Source organism: Hemiscyllium ocellatum, chromosome 21 (assembly GCF_020745735.1).
Source record: "Hemiscyllium ocellatum isolate sHemOce1 chromosome 21, sHemOce1.pat.X.cur, whole genome shotgun sequence".
Lineage (NCBI taxonomy): Eukaryota > Metazoa > Chordata > Chondrichthyes > Orectolobiformes > Hemiscylliidae > Hemiscyllium > Hemiscyllium ocellatum.
The window spans coordinates 36,034,374-36,055,379 of NC_083421.1; the positions used below are offsets into that span (position 1 = coordinate 36,034,374).

Here is a 21,006-nt window from a genome sequence, read left to right on the forward strand (position 1 = left end):
ATTGGCATTCTACATGTATCTCTACTTTTAATTGTATTGCCATTTGTATCACTGTTTCTAATATATTTATGCATTTTTATTCATTGATCTCTATTCTGTCTACTTTTTAGTTGTTTCTTCACCTTCCAAGGAACAGTGAACTGTGGGTCTGCTTAATCTTTCTACCATAATGAAGCACTTCATGCTTTGCTATATTGAATTTAATTTGCTAATCATCCACTGTGCAAACGTGTTAATGGCTTGTTTATCTCCTCCCTCTTCACAAGACTCCAGACACACAAAAGCCCGAATTCATATGTTTAAGACTTGTTCTGTGCCAGCTGCCCAAGAAGAGAAGGTGAACTACAATTTCTGGGGTTAAGAAATGAGATTCTAGATCCTCTTCCTCACAGTTTCTGTCAGGTGGAGAGAGTCTGGGCGTGTGGAGTCAGGGAGCAGAATGGTTTGAAGGATGATTTCAAAATTTCAAACTGAGAATAGGAGTTAAGGAGATTTTCTCAAAAATGGCAGAAAGTGGGAAGTAATGTCGTGCTGTTTACTACTTCCACAAATCTTTTGGAAGCAGAAATTGAGGTGTGATGTCAAAATCGCCCGTATACCCAATTGTAGATAATGCGATGACTGCTCCCAAATGCAGGAGGTCATGAACAGAATAAAGCAAAGAACTGCGGATGCTGGAGGTCGGAAATTGCTAGAGAAACTCAGCAGGTCTGGCAGCATTTGTGGTGAGAAATGAAGGTTTAAATTTTGAGTCCGGCGACCGTTCTTCAGAACTGATAGTTGCTAGATAAAGGTGAAGATGGGGGTGAGTGGGAAAAGTAGTGAGTGGATGGGTAGAGATGGAGCCCAGAGAGCTGGAAAGACAGTTAGACAAAAGGATGGATGACAATAAGCCAGAGAGAAAGCAAAGTTGATAATGGGGACCATAAGTACGTGAAAATGGGTTTGGTGTGCTGAAAACAGCCCATGTTGTGACAGGGTCTAGGTATGGGGGTGGGTAAAGGACATGAAAGAAAGTGTTCAAGCTTGAAAACTGTTGAGGCCCAAAGGCAGCAGGGCCCCTACATAGAAAATGAGACGTTGGAGTACTGCTGCGAGCTGTTGTCATGGGAACACAGTGGTGGGTTGAAGTGGCCGGCACCCAGAAGCTCAGAGTCATTTCTGTGGATTGAATGTAGGTGTAACACAAAGTAATTGGCCAGTCTGTGTCTCATCTCCCCAATGTCAAGGATACCACATTGTGAGTAGCAGATATAGTAGACTAGATTAAGTGATGTGCAGATAAATTGCTGCTTCACTTGGAAGGTGGGTCTGAGCCTTATGAGGACAGAGGAGGTTAACAGATTTATCATTGATGTTAATTAAGTTGTTCTCTTTTGGACACCTGGAAGGTGAGTGTAAGGTTCATTGAGGAATTTATATTCATGAATGAATCTAAATGGGGAGGTGACTGAAGGAGCACTCCTGTTTGTTTCAGTCTCCACGAAGAAACTCAGACCTCAGTCATCCCTCATCCTTTCCATTTTTCAACCCAACACTAACTCCTAGAATCATCTCAGCAACGGGCTGTCCAACTTGCATAAATAAAGCAACTTTAGAAAATCATCTCCTATTGCAGCTGATTACATAGAAAGTGGAGCAAGAATAGACCATTTGACCCTTCTAGTCTGCTCCATCATTCATTATGACCATGGTTAATCATTCAAATCAATTGCCTGTTCCCCATATCCTTTGATCTCTTTAGCCTTAAATGCTATATCATATTCTTTCCTGAAATCATACAACATTTTGACCTCAACTATGTTCTGTGGTAGCAAATTCCACAGGCTCACCACTCTCTGGGTGAAGAAATTGCTCATCTCAGTTTTAAATTGTTTTATTCTGTTTCCTCAAACTGTGACCTCAAACTCTGGATTCCCCAGTCATTGGGAACATCCTTCTTTCACCTGCCCCATCTAGTCCTTTAGAATTGTATAAGTTTCTATGAGATTGCCCTCATTTCTCTGAACTCCAGTGAACATAATCCTATCTGATTCTATTTCTCCTCATATGTCACACAATTGAACGGTTAGCTCTTCCCATTACCAAATCAGACATGGCATGTTTTCCATCTATTAACCAACATCAATAAATCAGCAGGATTTTCCAATTGATTAATTTATATGAAAAGCCTGTTAAGAGCAACACAAGCTGCCAAAGGTGAAAATCGTTATCTTATTTTTTCCTAAAATAGATTTGTTTTAATTAACATATTTTTCCAATCAACCTGTTGAAAGATGTTACTAGACACCACTGGAGCAGGTAGGACTCGAACCTGGGCCTCTTGGACCAGAGGTAGGGGTAGTGCTACAGGAGCCCCTCTAATAGATTACCTTTCCTAAAGTACAGACCTATCTCCAGCTGACTGTCATTTCTTTATGGATTAATTGATATTCCCATAAATAATGAATGAGCTGACTGACACAATGTTTTAAACTGCCTAATTTTCAAACCACTAAAACCTCATTTCAAATCTACACCAGGCTAATGAGTGGAAGTCTCCATTTGCTTGACTGACAGACTCCTTAAGGAATGGTGATTGGTCATTTACATCTCAGTTCTTAAAAGAGTGCAGGCTGACAACTTGCAACTGGCAATTTTAATCAGGCAGGCTGCAAGGACGTCTGGTATGGGAGCTGGTGTTCATTTTAATGAAACACTGAGATTTGTAGACAGTTTCTCCCTATAACAAGCTTGGCTTAAATTCCGAAAGTGGAAAAAACTTCTACTTTCAGGTAGAATTTGTGGTTCTCACCACAAGAGCAATCAGCAAAAACTTACCGACAGGGAGTGAGGAGCATGAGAAAATATAATTGAAACTAAATTTTATCTTGACAAAACTATTAAAACCATGACCACAGAGCTCTAAATCTGCTAAATGTATTGAAAAATAGTGTCACAGGCCCTTCTGAGCATGTCCAGATTATTATTAGTTTTCATTTTCCCCCAGTGGAGTGTCAATTGTTTTTCACATAGCTGAGAATTCAAAATGACTCCCATAAACAACGATTCCTTTTTAAAGAATTTTGAAGCTGGTTGTAAATAATTAACTAGTAATTGATTAAGTCCTTACACAGGAGAAAATGGACCTTTCAAAAGCAAAGGTCAAATATAAATCTGAAGAGGAGCAATTAGAAGTTGTTCAGGGATAAGTTATGTGGGCTGCTGCGTTCAATGGATAGAATGGCTTTCATTGATGGTTCTCTTCAATTAAACCTGAAAAACTGCTTCACCTCAATCAAGAACAACAAACATATTGTATGTTACATTTATTATTTGCAGAAGTCTGCTTAAATTATAAAAAGGTTTATTTTAATGACTAAGTATGGAATGTTCAAAAATACAGAAGAAAGCCATTTTTTTCCTCCAGCAATTCCATCAATCCCATTCGCTTACCTTTACACAGTAATCTTACAAATATTCTCTGTTTACATATTATAATGATTTATGTCTCCTTCTGAAAGCTATGACTGAATCTCCTCCACCACACTATCAGTCTGTAGGTACAATTTTTGGGTTTATAAGATTATCATGTCTTTATATTTAGGGTAACTGTGTTGATGTGTGCTTGATAGCAAATCAAGATGATGGGGCTATTCAAAATAACATTAAAATTGTTTTGCAAGGAAATGGTGCAAGTTTTTCATGTCTACAGTCAATGGTAAGGTGGTATGGCAATGTGGTGCTGATGGAACCAACTAAGTCCTAGGGAATTGTTAAGAATGCCAGGTTGTAAAAGGGTTTATGATGAACTGTCCACTTGCTTCCAGACTGGGATAGAGTTGAGTCTAAAGAACAGCTAATCAGAACTTCTGCCTGGATGCAAGGCCTGTGTGATTCACGTTTGGTGTAGATGGCCCAAAGGGCTAATTGACCCACTTCTGATCCTATTTGCAATGGGGAAAGCTGTTTTGAAGATTAGGTTTCAGGCTTTCCTGAAATACCATTGACAGTTACATTACCCTCTTACTATTAAGAAGAGAGAGGCAGCATAGCTCGAGGTCAAAAGTCTCTCTTGTAAACCTGGTCACAGTGCAAGTAGAAGTTTGCATTTGGAAAAGAGAAAGCTCATGAGGTGTTAAAATGAAGCTGGAAGATTTGCCAATCTTGCATTAGAGTGAGGGTCTCCAGAAATACTCACACCATGAAGAACAGTTTTGAGCTGACAGATTAGATGCTGAGGAAGGAAAGGGACAGCAGGAAATTCTCAGGAATTAAGAACATCTTTGGGCTGACAGTGGGAGGATGTAATGTCTACTTAAAGGATCGTGTAATATAAACTTCTGAAGTGCATTTTGACAGTTATGCTAAAAACAAGATGGTATTCCATTCTATTATTTAAAGTATAAATTGACCACAATGATAACGTTTAATCAATACTGAATTCCAAATCCTAATCATTCTCTGTATGAAGTTTTCCTTGTGTCACCTCCTGAGTACGATATGAATCACTCTAAATCAGTGTCCTCTGGTTCTTGGCCATTCTGCCATTGGGAACAGATTCCGTCCTACTCTATCTATGCCCTTCATAATTATCAAGTTGTTTCTCAACCATCTCTTCTCTAAGAAAAACCACTTCAGGTTATTTAATCTCTTCATGTAACTGAAGTCCCTCTTATGCATTTGCACTCATAAATCTTTTCTGCACCATCCCCAATGTCTGTGCGTTCTTCCTAAAGTCTGGTGCCTGGAAATAGATATAATAGCTGAACTAAGCTTCCACCATTACTTTCTTGCTTTTGTACACAATGTCTCTATATATGACTCAGATCATACCTGTTTTGCTAAGCACTTTGTCAATTTGTCCTGTCACATTCATTTGTTATATATAATCATCTGCAGGTAACTCTGATCTTGCATTCACTTTCAGATTAATCCTTTATATTGGAATTCCTTTCCTCAATCTTCCTATCAGAATTTATCACTTCATATTTCTCGACATGAAGTTCCATCTGCCACTTTTCTAATCAATTCACTGTGAAGTCTATCACAATCCTTTTTCACAGTTTACAATGCTTCCAAGTTTTATCTCATCTGCAAATTTTGAAATTGTTCCCTGCACACTCAAGTCCATATAAGTAATACAGATCAAGAAATTTGAAGCACTCAGTACTGACCCATGAAGATTCTACTATCTCCCAGTCTGAAAAGTGATGGCTTGCCATAACTGTTTTTGTCATTTAGCCAACTTTCACCCATTCTGCTACTATTCCATTTATCCCATGAGCTTTAACTTTACTCATAAATTCATTTTAGATTATCATTTCTAAAAGCCTTCTCAGCACCACGGTTAAAATTATTTATGAAATACTTCAAACATCATTTTTATTCTATTTTCCCCTGTAACCTACATAATTATACAAGTAGCTAAAACGAGCTTAATTACAGGATTCTTTAGTTTATGTTTATCTAGACATTCTTCATCTAATCAGTACAGTTATTAATGAAACACATTGCCAAGGATTTAATTAGTTTATGATATGGTACACATGATCAAAATGTGGCAAAAGGGAATGTTTGCTTGGAATATAACATCTATATTTTAATTCTATTTTTGAATAAAACAAATGTTATTATCATTTTGATTTGTGTGAACATTCAGGAATCATTAGATGGTTATGTAATAGCTGGCATCAAGCTAGGAAATCAACATGAGCATTTTCTAATAAATTTTATAAACTAGTATAGCATGCTACCCAGAAGGGTTATTAAATCATAGACAGTCAACATTCCTGACAAGTCAGCATTGCATGAGATTAAATTTTTTTTTAAAATAGAGAGCAATTTAAAGATCTCAATTTGTCTTACAACACAAAACCCCCCCAGTGATTATCAAGTTCCATATGAGTTTGGCATTATTGGAATTTGAAGGAAATGTAGAGTAATGGAGGATCAGTGTGTTCTTTAAGTGATCATTAAGACCCTTATTCAAAACTCAACTAATGGCCTACCTTAATCATGGCGTTCAGTGAGGGGCAAGCAATTCCTAACAGCAGGCAGAAGAGAGGAATGACAGATTATTTTGGGCTGATCTCACATCTCAAAACAACGGTGGACTCAGTATATTGGTGCAGATTTCAGATTGGGTGAGAACGTTCCCCCTTTGCAGCAGACAGTGGAGAGAATGGGGGTGGGGGGGGGGGATGCTGAAAAAATAAATCCCACACCAAGCCAGAAAAGTGTTTTCTATTTGAGTCTATGTGAGAAACTTGAAGTAGGCTCTTGAAACGCACTCCATGATTCAATGGAATCACGGTTGATCTTCTGTTTGAACACCATGTTCCTGCACAACCCCATATACCTTGATGTTTTAAATATGTAGAGCTCTATCCATCTCAATCTTGACAGTAAGCGCTATGTTGGAATCTTCCCAAGTACAGAATGATGTGGACCTTAGTGGGAAAGTTAGGTAACTTGTGAAAGAGCCAGCCATGAAATTCTTGACATCACAAGCATCAAGTCCCATATTGCAACTGAATGTTGAACAGTGAGAAGAGCTTCTAGCAAGTCAGTGGTAAGATGACCTTTTGCATGCAAAATAGCATCAATCTTACCTCTACATCATGTCCCCAAGTCTGAGCCACATATGCAGAAACACAGCGTGCTTTAAGCAAATGGTCTTGTCCCTAAGGGGAGTAGTCTTCAATCAAGTCAAGGGTGACACCTTCAGTCAAGGGATGTCATCACTGCAAGTAAAGGACAGTGTCTGAAATCAATTGAGGGACTTGGGTACGGTCCATCAACCACTTGAGGTATAAGTGTCAGGCTGTCTGTTCCTCCACAGTATGGGGAGTGGTCCACAGTCAGCTGAATGCACCCAGTGCAAAACCATCTGTGGAGTCACAGGAGGCCAGTCAGGGAGCTGCAAGGAGATCACTCCGGGATCTAGTCAGCCATCAGTCAGGGCTGTCTGTTTTCATTAATCGAGGGTGTGGGCTATAGTCAGTTATGAGGTCCATCTACTAAACATCAACGGCACGTTAACCGGGGACATTGCTGTGAGAGGGAAGATGGGAAATTATTTTGGGGATCTGAGGCAGTGTGCTAGGATGTATAGGATAAGAACTGTGAAAGCAGGCAACTCAACAAACAAGGAGGGGAAGCAACAGAGCAGAGGGGCGAAAGAGGTAATGCACATCAATTGCACATTTATACCATGTGCCTGTCACATACATGGCAAAAACACAGCATGTACTTCAAGCAAATAACCATGTCTCAGAGCGGATGGCAGTCATCCTCAGTTACATCACTGTAGACACCCTGGAGACTGATGGGGTGACATTATCCGTTAGCACCACCCTGATTTTGATGAGGAGAGCAATACAGCACTGTATCCGCTATGTTGATTTGATATGACTGGGGGTGGTGCTGTAAACTGTAGAGATGATCAGTTAGATAGATGGATTGAGAGGGGGGGGTCGATGGGGCTGATGGGGAGGAAAACTAGTCAGCTCTACTCTGCTAGCCAGCCCCACTCTGCCTTGTCAGCCCCACTCTGCAACTAACCAGACCAACATGGCCTCTAGTCAGCCCCACACTGCCACTAGCCAGCCCTACCCTGCCACTAGCCAGCCTCACTCTGCCAATAGCCAGCCCCACACTGCCACTAATCAGCCCCACTCTGCCACTAACTAGCCCCACTCTGCCACTAGCTAGCCTCGCTCTGTCACTAGCCAGCCCTGCTCTGTCACTAGCCAGCCCCACACTGCCACTAGCCAGCCGCACTCTGCCACTAATCAGCCCCACACTGCCACTAATCAGCCCCATACTGCCACTAATCAGCCCCACTCTGCCACTAACTAGCCCCACTCTGCCACTAGCTAGCCTCGCTCTGTCACTAGCCAGCCCTGCTCTGTCACTAGCCAGCCCCACTCTGCCACTAACCAGCCCACACTGCCACTAGCCAGCCCCACACTGCCACTAACCAGCCCCACACTGCCACAAGCCAGCCCCACACTGCCACTAGCCAGCCCCCCTCTGCCACTAGCCAGTCCCACACTGCCACTAGCCAGCCCCACTCTGCCACTAGCCACCCTCACTCTGTCTCTAGCCAGCCTCACTCTGTCACTAGCCAGCCCCCCTCTGCCACTAGCCAGCCCCACACTGCCACTAATCAGCCCCACTCTGCCACTATTCAGCCCCACTCTGCCACTAGCCAGCCCCACTCTGCCACTAGCCAGCCCCACTCTGTCATTAGCCAGCCCCACTCTGTCATTAGCCAGCACCACACATCCTCTAGCCAGCCCCACTCTGTCACTAGCCAGCCCCACACTGCCACTAATCAGCCCCACTCTGCCACTAATCAGCCCCACTCTGCCACTAATCAGCCCCACTCTGCCACTAGCCAGCCCCACTCTGTCACTAGCCAGCCCCACTCTGTCACTAGCCAGCCCCACTCTGTCACTAACCAGCCCCACATAGCCACTAGCCAGCCCCATACTGCCACTAGCCACCCCCAACAATGCCACTAGCCAGTCCCACACTGCCACTAGCCAGCACCACTCTGCCATTAGCCAGTCCCAACAGTGTAGCCAGCCACACTCTGCCACTAGTCAGACCCACTCTGCCACTAGCCAGACCCACATGGCCCCAAATCAGCCCCACTCTGCCACTAACCAGACCCACTCTGTCACTAGCCAGCCCCACACTGCCACTAGCCAGCTCCACACTGCCACTAGCCAGCCCCACTCTGCCACTAGCCAGCCCCACTCTGCCACTAGCCAGCCCCACACTGCCACTAGCCAGCCCCACTCTGCCACTAGCCAGCCCCACACTGCCACTAGCCAGCCTCACTCTGCCACTAGCCAGCCCCACTCTGCCAATAGCCAGCCCCACACTGCCACTAATCAGCCCCACTCTGCCACTAACCAGCCCCACTCTGCCTATCCAGCCTCACTCTGCCACTAGCCAGCTCCGCTCTGTCACTAGCCAGCCCCGCTCTGTCACTAGCCAGCCCCACACTGCCACTAGCCAGCCCCACACTGCCACTAGCCAGTCCCACTCGGCCACTAGCCAGCTCCCCTCTGCCACGAGCCAGCCCCACACTGCCACTAGCCAGCCCCACACTGCCACGAACCAGCCCCACTCGGCCACTAGCCAGCTCCACACTGCCACTAGCCAGCCCCACACTGCCACTAGCCAGCCCCACGCTGCCACTAACCAGCCCCACTCGGCCACTAGCCAGCCCCACACTGCCACTAGCCAGCCCCACACTGCCATAACCAGCCCCACTCGGCCACTAGCCAGCCCCACACTGCCACTAGCCAGCCCCACACTGCCATAACCAGCCCCACACTGCCACTAGCCAGCCCCACACTGCCATAACCAGCCCCACTCTGCCACTAGCCAGCCCCACACTGCCACTAGCCAGCCCCACTCGGCCACTAGCCCGCTCCACACTGCCACTAGCCAGCCCCACACTGCCACTAGCCAGCCCCACACTGCCATAACCAGCCCCACTCTGCCACTAGCCAGCCCCACACTGCCACTAGCCAGCCCCACTCGGCCACTAGCCAGCTCCCCTCTGCCACGAGCCAGCCCCACGCTGCCACTAGCCAGCCCCACGCTGCCACTAGCCAGCCCCACTCTGCCACTAGCCAGCCCCACTCTGCCACTAATCAGCCCCACTCTGCCATTAGCCAGCCTCACTCTGTCACTAGCCAGACCCCCTCTGCCACTAGGCAGCCCCACTCGGCACTAGCCAGCTCCCCTCTGCCACGAGCCAGCTCCACACTGCCACTAGCCAGCCCCACACTGCCATAACCAGCCCCACTCTGCCACTAGCCAGCCCCACACTGCCACTAGCCAGCCCCACTCGGCCACTAGCCAGCCCCACACTGCCACTAGCCAGCCCCACACTGCCACTAACCAGCCCCACTCGGCCACTAGCCAGCCCCATACTGCCACTAGCCACCCCCAACAGTGCCACTAGCCAGCCCCACAGTGCCACTAGCCAGCACCACTCTGCCATTAGCCAGCCCCACTCTGCCACTAGCCAGACCCACATGGCCCCTAATCAGCCCCTCTCTGCCACTAACCAGACCCACGTGGCCCCTAGCCAGCCCCACTCTACCACTAGCCAGCCCCACTCTGCCACTAGCCAGCCCTACTCTGCCACTAGCCAGCCCCACACTGCCACTAGCCAGCCCCACACTGCCACTAGCCAGCCCCACTCGGCCACTAGCCAGCCCCACACTGCCACTAGCCAGCCCCACACTGCCATAACCAGCCCCACTCTGCCACTAGCCAGCCCCACTCTGTCACTAATCAGCCCCACTCTGCCACTAGCCAGCTCCCCTCTGCCACTAGCCAGCCCCACACTGCCACTAACCAGCCCCACTCAGCCACTAGCCAGCCCCACACTGCCACTAGCCAGCCCCACTCGGCCACTAGCCAGCCCCACACTGCCACTAGCCAGCCCCACACTGCCATAACCAGCCCCACTCTGCCACTAGCCAGCCCCACTCTGTCACTAATCAGCCCCACTCTGCCACTAGCCAGCCCCACTCTGCCACTAGCCAGCCTCACTCTGTCACTAGCCAGACCCCCTCTGCCACTAGCCAGCCCCACTCTGTCACTAATCAGCCCCACTCTGCCACTAGCCAGCCCCACTCTGTCACTAGCCAGCCACACACTGCCACTAGCCAGCCCCACTCTGCCACTAATCAGCCCCACTCTGCCACTAGCCAGCCCCACACAGCCACTAGCCAGCCCCACTCTGCCACTAGCCAGCCCCACACTGCCATTAGCCACCCCAACAGTGCCATTAGCCAGCCCCACACTGCCACTAGCCAGCACCACTCTGCCATTAGCCAGCCCCAACAGTGCCACTAGCCAGCCTCACTCTGCCACTAGTCAGCCCCACTCTGCCACTAGCCAGCCCCACTCTGCCACTAGCCAGACCCACATGGCCCCTAGTCAGCCCCACTCTGCCACTAACCAGACCCACATGCCCCCTAGCCAGCCCCACTCTACCACTAGCCAGCCCCATCTGCCACTAGCCAGCCCCACACTGCCACTAGCCAGCCCTACACTGCCACTAGCCAACCCCACACTGCCACTAGCCAACCCCACACTGCCACTAGCCAGCCCCACTCTGCCACTAATCAGCTACCCTCTGCCACTAGCCAGCCACACTCTGCCACTAGCCAGCCCTACACTGCCACTAGCCACCCCCAACAGTGCCGCTAGCCAGCCCCACTCTGCCACTGGCCAGCCCCATGCTGCCACTAACCAGCCTCATGCTATTCCCAGGTCAGCTCCTGTCTGCCACTAGCCAGTCACACTCTGTCACTAGCTAGCTCATGTCTGCCACTAGCCAGCTCCCCGTGGTGCCATCCATGATGTAGCCAAACATTTTCTTCACTGCTCGTCCTGTGCTATTAGCGCCTGTGATAAACGATGGCTTAAATCACACAAACTCAAATTTCTCTGATAAATAATGGGAACGGGTAGTATAGCTGATTTTAAAAATGCAGCCATTATATTTTTCCTCTTTTGATTAACACAGCAATTCAGCCATAATATATTGAATAAGCATAAAAATATAGAAGACTGCATTCCAGGCATTCTCTTTGGCTGCAAAATGACCACATTCTCAATAAATTGGATCCTCAGCAAAGTATTTCACTAATAATTTAACAAAGTGTGATGTATTATGACTTTTAGGGCTGTATTAATTTAAAAGCTTGATATGCTAACAAACCAATGGCCAGTATGTAAACTACAGATAACACTGGAGAAAAATAGTCAGGATGATACGTTTCCAACAAGTATAGATGCTTTCTATCCAACCTGTTCAGAGATATTATTACACACCTCTGGAACCAATGAGACTTGAACCCATGCCTCCTGATGACAGTGAAGGATACTATCACTGAAGTACAAGAGCCTCCTTTGAATGAGTATACTCCCCTTTGACAATGCATGTCAAACATTACCATTTATTCCACAAGCACATGATGAAGAAGCAGCGCTTCGAAAGCCAGTGATTCCAAATAAATCTGTTGGACTATAACCTGGTGTTGTGTGATTTTTAACTTTGACTACCATTTAACACTCGCAAGTGCAAGGTGGTCAGATTACTTACCAAAGGCCCAAAAGCCCCAGGAAGTCCAATTTCACCTTGGACACCCTAAAATACAAAAAGAAATAAGGCACAGGTACAAGTATGATCGTTTCAAAATTAAGAAGCAATCAATGTCTATATTTATGTACATTATCCACATTGTCTTTTAAAATATATGGAAATTGAAATGATCATTCCTGGTGGATGTTCACATTTTAGGTTTTCATTGAAAAGTGAAGTGGCTAGAAGACCCATAAAGAATGTGGTAAAATGGTTTCAGATATCAGACTTGAAAAGTAAAATAAAAACAAGTGCAGGGGATCAGAAAAGAGTAAGGGAGAGGTATTCAGTTCTTTTCTCCTGTGATTCTTTCTGATCGGATCAGAGATAGCAATTACAGAAGACGAGTTTGATAAGCCTGTTGTATTCTTTTCTGTTTTGATATCTTAACTAAAAGCAGGAATCAAATTACTGCCTTGCAGTGTGAGAGTGCCTAGGTCATAACCAGCCTGATAGATTTCTTTGTAATAGGAACAGAAAGAACTGGAAGTATGCAACAGGTCTGGTGGCATCTGTCAAGGGAGAAACCAAGTTACATGGTGGAATCTTCCCATCCCCTAAATGATGTGGGCCTTGGCGAAAAAGTATAGAGAATTGTGTGAGATCGGCAATGAGGAGCTTCCCAGCATTAAGCCTTGGGACCCTCACTCCATGCTGTGCCTGCTTTTTTCTCCCTTGGGAAGTTCCCTGTTTGAGAGGCTTGGGTTACTGAAAACTGGCCACAGGAGCAGCTTGGTCTGATCGACCCTCAGGCGACTGTCTGTGCGGAGTTAGCACTTTCTCCCCGTGTCCTTCGGGTTGCTTCAGTTTCTTCCATATCCAAAGTTGTACAGGTCAGGTGGATTGGCCATGTAAAACTGTCTGTAGTATCTAGGGATGTGCAGGCGAAGTGGATTAGCCACAGGAAATGCAGGATTACAGGGATAGGTTAGGGGCTTGGTTGGGAAGCTCTTTGAATGGTTGGTGCCGACTCAATGGGCTTTTTGTCTGCACTGTAGGGATTCTATGATTTTATGATTTCTGACAATAATGGGGAGTGGGAAGCGGAAGGGGATGAAAAGGCTTCCTGTTCCCTGACTTTGTGGGTTGGTTGGTGTGAGAAGGCGGTGGATTCAATCCCAGCAGCCTTTGTGTGCATGTTTTTCCACAGTGGGTGCTGATGACTCACAGCTCAATATTAAAATGCCTACAATTCCTACCTCCAGAACAAGGTAATCATGCATTAAGTTATGTACCATCCATTAAAGTGGGAGATTTTCATGAGTTTACCTATGCCAGATGTTGGACCTGTTGCAAAGTTTTGAAACTACATTTGTAGATTTTTATACTAAAGAATGAAACTGAAGAACGGCAGATGCTGGAAATCAGAAATGAAAACAGAAATTGCTGGGGAATCTCAGTGGGTCTGGCAGCATCTGTGGAGAGAAAGCAAAGTCAACACTTCAATTCCAGTCACCCTTCTTCAGAAAAAGGGTCTTCTGAAGGGTCAGTTCTGAATAAGGGTCACTGGACCCAAAATGTTAACTCTGCTTTATCTCCACTGATGATGCCAGACCTGCTGAGCTTTCTGAGAAATTTCTGTTTGTGTTGTAGAATTTTGCACCTGTTTCTACAAGATGCACTGCAAAAATTCACCAAGGTTCTTTTCACAGAATCTTTCAAACCCATAACTACTACTACCTTGAAGGTCAAGGGCAGCAGATAAATGGGAGCATCATCACTTACCAACTCGCCTTCAAGCTACTTCCCATCCTGATTGGGAGATATATGACTGATTCAGCTCTGCCACTCGGTCAAAACCTTGGAATCCCCTCCCCAACAGCATTGTGGGTCTACTGACAGCACACATGGACTGCAGCATTTCAAGAAGGCAGCTTAACTCCACCTTCTCAAGGGCAATAAGGGGATGGGCAATAAGGGGGTGTATAGCCAGTGACATCATGCCCCAGGAGTGAACTCAGGAAATAAAGGTGCTTGTCCTCCAATTAACCACAATTTTCCATATTTACAAATGCCATTAAGAAAGCCACAAGAAGTTACAATAATGAGGGTCCTTCTTCACTAGCTCTTATAAATTGTTTCTCTTCACAATTGCTTATTTAGGGAACATAGAGCTGGACCAAATAAAGGACAAATATAGAAGTCAATACCACAGATGTCACCTGACCTGCCATATAGAGTCATAGAGACGTATAGCATGGAAACAGACCCTTTGGCCCAACCCATCTATGCTGACCAGATATCCTAATCCAATCTAGTCCCGCTTGCCAGCACCCAACCCATATCCCTCCAAACCCTTCCTATTAATATACCCATCCAGATGTCTTTTAAATGTTGCATTTGTACTAGCCTCCACCACTTCCTCTGGCAGCTCATTCCACACACATACTACCCTCTGCATGAAAATGTTGCCCCTTAGGTCTCTTTGATATCTTTCCTCTCTCACCCTAAACCTATGCCCTCGAGTTCTGGACTCGCCCATCCCAGGGACAAGATTTTGTCTATTTATCCTATCCTTGCCCGTCATGATTTTATAAACCTCTATAGAGTCACCCCTCAGCCTCCAACACTCCAGGGAAAACAGCGCCAGCCTATTCAACCTCTTCCTTTAGCTCAAACCATGTTTATAGTATTTCGTGTTTTTATCCTAGAAATGCATTTGTGATGCAGCTTTGCAGGTGCTGTAGGAGGAAATCTGTTGAAATGTCAGGCGTCAACATTCTCAACCCAGTTACCAGTGTCAATAATTATGACATAAAGTTAAATATGATCCTAAATTCCTAAGTGTTTTTATTCAAGGTATATGTTGTCAAACTTGATCTTAATAACAATTGAATCTTGATTAGAATTGTGCTTTTCTCAAGACAATATCATACCTTGGCTCCTTTTTCTCCTTTATCCCCAATTGGTCCAGGTAATCCTCTAAATCCCTAAAATAAAAGTACATTTGCACATATAGTCTGAACGTTGTTCCAATACAACAATGAAAATGCATCATTTTGATTGTTGAAACTGCTTCCTTGATATGTGTGAGCTACTACTGAGGTACATAGACTGGATAGTTACTGGTTTTGATCTCTAGTTTGCAATGAATGAATTAATCCCGCATTGATCACTAACAGTGAAGTTCAGTTTTGCTAAACAGTAAGTAGTTGTAACCCAGAGCTGTTTTTTTACTCATGCATGGCAGTGTGTGTGACCATCAATTGTGGACAGCATTGGGCTCAGTTTCCTCTCACAGTGAAATACTCTCTAAACATTTAAAGTCTGAGCTTGTTCACTCAGATGTGCTGGACTTCATAGCTGAGGAGTTTGTGGATATTTATAGTCTTGGCTTGCCAGCTTTACCGCTACTTTGTAGCCATCTATGGAACTATGTTTCATGTCCATTACCAGCTTTGGAAGAGAGGGGAAATAAAGTGATGTACAAGGACAAGGGAGTAACAGACAAATATATTTCAATTTGCCTCAGCCTTATCTTACACTGATAAAACATTCCCCAATTACAGACTGAATGAAGTCTCCGAGTTCTGCACAACATGTGTATATATACATATATAAATGGAAGAGAATTGGAGAGGCTGAGGTTTGGAGCTGGAAAGAGTTTTCATTTTTTCCATATGTTGCAGACAAACTTGTATGATGAGGGAGAATGCATCCAGTTTGAAGCCAATACTGTCTAATAAAAAGAAGATTGTTCTATTTCAGGAAAGATCAGTACACACCTGCTCCCCTTTCTCTCCACGAATTCCATTGTTGCCCATATAGCCCTGAGGTCCCTATCAGAGAGGAGAAAGCATGAACAACAAGGTATTACCAGGTTAGTTTTGCAAAACGGTAACTCTAATCATTGCCTGGGGATGACTCCCGCTTGGATGATGCTAAGTCAGTTCCTATCTTCCAGTGGTAAATATATCTCTGTATAAAATGAAAAGAAAAAGGAAGTCATTTTAAAATGCACCTTTTACAATATCAGGGCATCACAAGGAATTTTACAAACCATGAAGCAGTGCCATTATGATCCGTTTGCACACAGCAAGATCTTTAAAACTTTAATGAAATGGTCCAACAATTTGTTTTTATGATATTGGTTAAGGGACAATGCTGTTCAGGACAACCAAAGACCTCCTGTGTTTTTCCCTGAAATAATGCAGAGTGACCTCACAAATACCCCTGTTGTGATTTTAATAAGTTCAGCCAAGTGGACTTCATAGAACTTGAGATCCCTGATTTGGGCTGTTGATCTGGTCTAATCAGGGAGCCCTGGCTGACAGATAAGAAAAGGAATGTGGGCGGCACGGTGGCACAGTGGTTAGCACTGCTGCCTCACAGCACCTGTAGACCCGGGTTCAATTCCCGACTCAGGTGACTGACTGTGTGGAGTTTGCACGTTCTCCCCGTGTCTGCGTGGGTTTCCTCCGGGTGCTCCGGTTTCCTCCCACAGTCCAAAGATGTGCAGGTCAGGTGAATTGGCCAAGCTAAATTGCCCGTAGTGTTAGGTAAGGGGTAAATGTAGGGGTATGGGTGGGTTGCGCTTCGGTGGGTCGGTGTGGACTTGTTGGGCCGAAGGGCCTGTTTCCACTCTGTAAGTCTAATCTAAAAAAAAAGAATGTTAGACATCCTGTTCACTCTGAGAACTGACTCTGTGGGAGCTGGAACAGTGTCAAGAACTCCACCTGTAAATAAAGGGTGACTTGGTGACACGATACCAGTCTCTCTGGAGTAATTACAACTCTGGCCTTCATATAATATCTCTTAGGTCAGCACCTTCCATACAAAGTACTTCTGCTATACTCTATTGGAGGATCAATCAAGTTAGACATTCCCACAGCAAGATGTTGTGGTAAATCAGAAATCAAAAGGGAAAATTCTGAAAATACTCAGCAGGTCAGGCAGCACATAAGGTGAGAGAAGCAGAGTCAATGGCATAGATTTTGGTGGTGCTATGGAGACTCTGGGGACCTTTAATAATGGCCAGTAGGATCTGGATCCGGAAGTTCCAATCCTATTGCTGCCAGTTTCTATTTTTGCCAAAAGAGACAAAGGTTGAAGATTTGTGATCCACACAAGAGAAACCTAAGCTTAACAAAGGGCTATTTGGGCTGAATTAAAAAAGACTCCTTCCTTGATGGAGGAAGGGTCTTGTTCCACAGTGTAGGACTACAAACTTTTAGAATTGACATAAATGGTCATGAACGATAGATAAGGTCTGTAGAACTGCTCAGCTATCAACTTGTTTTTCATAGCCTTCTCTTTAAAAATTATAAACAAATTTCCTGTCTGTCTGTGAATTTATTAAAAATCCATTTGAGCAATTTCAATAGCTGTGTGTTGATATAACCTGAATTATTTTCATCATATAATTATGTTCTTCAATCATGAAAAGTGCTATATAAATATGAGTCTTTACATCATTTTCAATGGAAAGATAGATTGTATAGCTAATGTTTTTATGTCAATCTCTGTGCTCATTTTTGACGTTAGGAACATGACAGACAACTGGACACTCAAACTAGAGAGTCCCCCATAAAATTCAGAGGATTAACAGATTTATTTAGCAAAATGAAACATAATCTGCTGAGCCAGTAGGAGCTTCAAGTCTTCCTAGCATCTTAATACAAAGGTACACAGTTTGCTTGCAATAATGTGGATCCCCAGAAAGTTCTTATTAAATTTCCACAGTAGGTATTTGGTTCATTTCATGTTTAACACCAGGATGGGTTAAGATGACTCAAATGCATAATAGCATAGTTCAGCCAAACAGTCTACCCTTGACTAATCCCCTATTTTAGCAACATTAATCAGCCATGGACTTATAGAATTTATTATTTCTTCACAGTTCAATATTGGTTCATGTTTATAGGGTCAAGAACAGAGGGCAGAAATTTGAAATTTACATTGCCGACTAGCAGGTTCCAGCTAATTAATTGTGAAATCAGGTATTCCCCTTTAAATATATAAGTACAATCATCTTGAACAGTACACTTTTGTTAACTGTCTGACAGTGCAGCCAACATTAAATGATAAGGTAACAGCTACAACATTCAAGAATGAACATCATTCACCATGCTTTATAGAATAAGTGCATTGAATTTCAGAAACCATTTTTTTCCCTGAAAAATTTAATTCGGAGTTATTCACATGAAACCCATACATCAGCATCAAGTGTTTTACTTGAGAAGGATGCATGAAAGGAAATCCTGACATTACAGAGTCAATGCGCCAACACTGCAGTTTAAATGAATCCACGGTCTTGATCCAATGGGGCATTGTAACAAGAAGAGGGAGAGAGTTTCCCCACAATTTAGAGACAGCTTAGGTCTGAACAACTGACTTGCATCCCATGGATTTAGCATCAACACAAGATTGATAATGTTTTGCATTAAATGGACAGATTCTTGAATGCTGAAAGCTGCATTTATTCCAGTTATAATGTCAGAGCTTTTACTGCAAGCATAAACAGCAGACTTTGTAAATCCTGTTATCACCCTCATAGATACTTTACACCAATTTAACAAAAAGGGTAAAGTTCACCTGGAGCAGCACCGCAACATCGTTTAATGTTGGTGTTCCCCATTCACCTGGAGCAGCACCGCATCACTGTTTAATGCTGGTGTTCCCCATTCACCTGGAGCAACACCACAACATCGTTTAATGCTGGTGTTCCCCATTCACCTGGAGCAGCACCACAACATCGTTTAATGCTGGTGTTCCCCATTCACCTGGAGCAGCACCGCATCACCGTTTAATGCTGGTATTCCCCATTCACCTGGAGCAGCACCACATCACCGTTTAATGCTGGTGTTCCCCATTCACCTGGAGCAGCACCACATCACCATTTAATGCTGGTGTTCCCCATTCAAACGAACACCACAGCTCTCCCATGTGTACAGGAAATTAGGAGAGACTTTGCAAACAGTTAATTGTGAAACAATACTCTCAAGAGACACAGCAGCATAAACCGAGCCTGTCTTTTCTATTACCTGTTCTCCAGGAATTCCAGACGGACCTCGAGGACCAGGTTCACCAGGGATTCCGGGAGATCCCTTCCGACCCATTGGGCCTGTGAAGCCCCTTAGTCCTTCAAGCCCCTTAGAAAAGAAAAGAAAATAAGGGCTATTTAAGTGCCTCATGTTTAACCTGAAGCAAAATTGTTCACATACCATCCATGTTATCTGGCATCAGTTTTAATCTACATGCACTGGTGAAAAGCTCAGGCAACTCATGAACTTTCCGAGGTCTGCACTAATTTGTGACATTGATCGTTCACTTTCTGGACTCATTTTATTCAGGCTTGGGCTGATTTTTGCTAGTACCTGCCATGTCACTGATGGATGAGGATATCAACACAAAAGGAATACTGATACCCTTTGACATGGTGCACATTTAGAAAGAAGCATCTTGCAGCAATTACAGAATCAATCTGTGCCTGAACTGCACACACTGCAGTTACAGACTGCAATACAGATGTGAAAAATAAAGAGAATGCAAACAACAAGTTCAAATGCAAAAGCCTGTGCCAGCTCATTGTTTCTTATCTTTATTGGGCAACTGTTTGTGGCAAGCCCATTTATTGTCAAAAACACAAGTTAAATATTAATAAATGAAAATGTATCTTCTTTCTGTGGCTTTTTATCATATGAGGAAATGCTTTTTAACTAAGATATGAAACAGTTAGGAAATTCTTAAGTTCTCAGACCTAGAAGAATGTACACCTCCATATTTATCATTAGTACTGAATTATGCGCGCTCTCATGATACAAACAATTCCATTAGGTCTTTATCCAGTGAGTTGGAATGTCACAGGATGAAAGGGGTCAAAGGCTTTGCTATGGGTTGTTCAATGGCTCTGAGCAATTTAGCATTCTGTATCTAAGATCAACTGTTTTAAACAAGATGATGGTTTCTAAAAAAAATGTTGTGGATTGAAAGGTTGCCCTTTCATGGAGAGTCTACAGTCTGGGTCTCTTGAAAGAGGGGAAATGATACCCTTAAGGAGGGCAAGGAAGAAACAAAGGAACATGAGTTAAACAAGGCTGCATTCAAATCTTTCCCAGAAAACAGGGCATACCTGACAGAGCATCGATAAAGGAAGAAACTTAAAGCAGTTCCTTCCAATACTTAATGCTGAACGACACAATCTTCAAAACTTTGAAATGTTGTCAAGAAAATTTGTCAAGTGTTGTCAAATTCACTTTTGAATAAGCAAAAAGGCCTTTTCAAACAAATAGGATACATGAGGGCTTATAAATACCCAGCAAAGCAAGAACTATGTCAGAGAAGTTGTCCATTTTGAAGTATTTCAGATTTCCAAATGACAATGGCCTCTCAAGTTTTCAAACAGCATATCAGGGTGGAAAGATATGGAAGGTTTGTTCTCAATTATTCATAGGATGTGGGCATCATTGGCAAAGCGGCATTTACTTTCCATCTCTAAATGTCCTGGAATGTCACATAACTGAATGTATTGCTGGGCCATTTCAGAGGATAATCACATCTCTGTGGATTTGGAGTAACATTTATACTATCAAGTAAAGATGGCAGGTTTACTTCTCCAAAGGAGATTAACTGAACTAGAAGTATTTACCTAACAATTTGATAGTTTCAGCAGCTGCTTAATTAAACTTAAATTCACCCGTTATTGGTGTTGGATTTGAAATCATATCTCTGGGTGGATAGTCTGGACTTCAACGTTACCAGTCTAGCAACACAACCATGATGCTACCATACTCGTAGGATGTCTTGGTGATGTGTAGAATATGGAATTTGAACTATCAATAGCTGCCTATTTTGAATGGGGGTCAGGAGTGTAATTGTTCTAACGTAGTAAGGTATGAGTG

General features: G+C 44.2%; 1 protein-coding gene across 1 annotated transcript in view; it reads right to left on the minus strand.

Moving 5' to 3' along the window:
- The window catches only part of LOC132825650 (collagen alpha-1(X) chain-like), a 105,704-nt gene that overhangs the window by 42,575 nt on the left and 42,123 nt on the right, over nt 1–21,006 (minus strand). The window contains exons 6-9 of the mRNA XM_060841019.1: nt 19,150–19,257; nt 15,892–15,945; nt 15,043–15,096; nt 12,128–12,172 (exon numbers count right to left, since the gene is read on the minus strand). Coding sequence (XP_060697002.1) covers nt 12,128–12,172; nt 15,043–15,096; nt 15,892–15,945; nt 19,150–19,257 — 261 coding nt within the window. The remainder of the gene's footprint in view (nt 1–12,127; nt 12,173–15,042; nt 15,097–15,891; nt 15,946–19,149; nt 19,258–21,006) is intronic.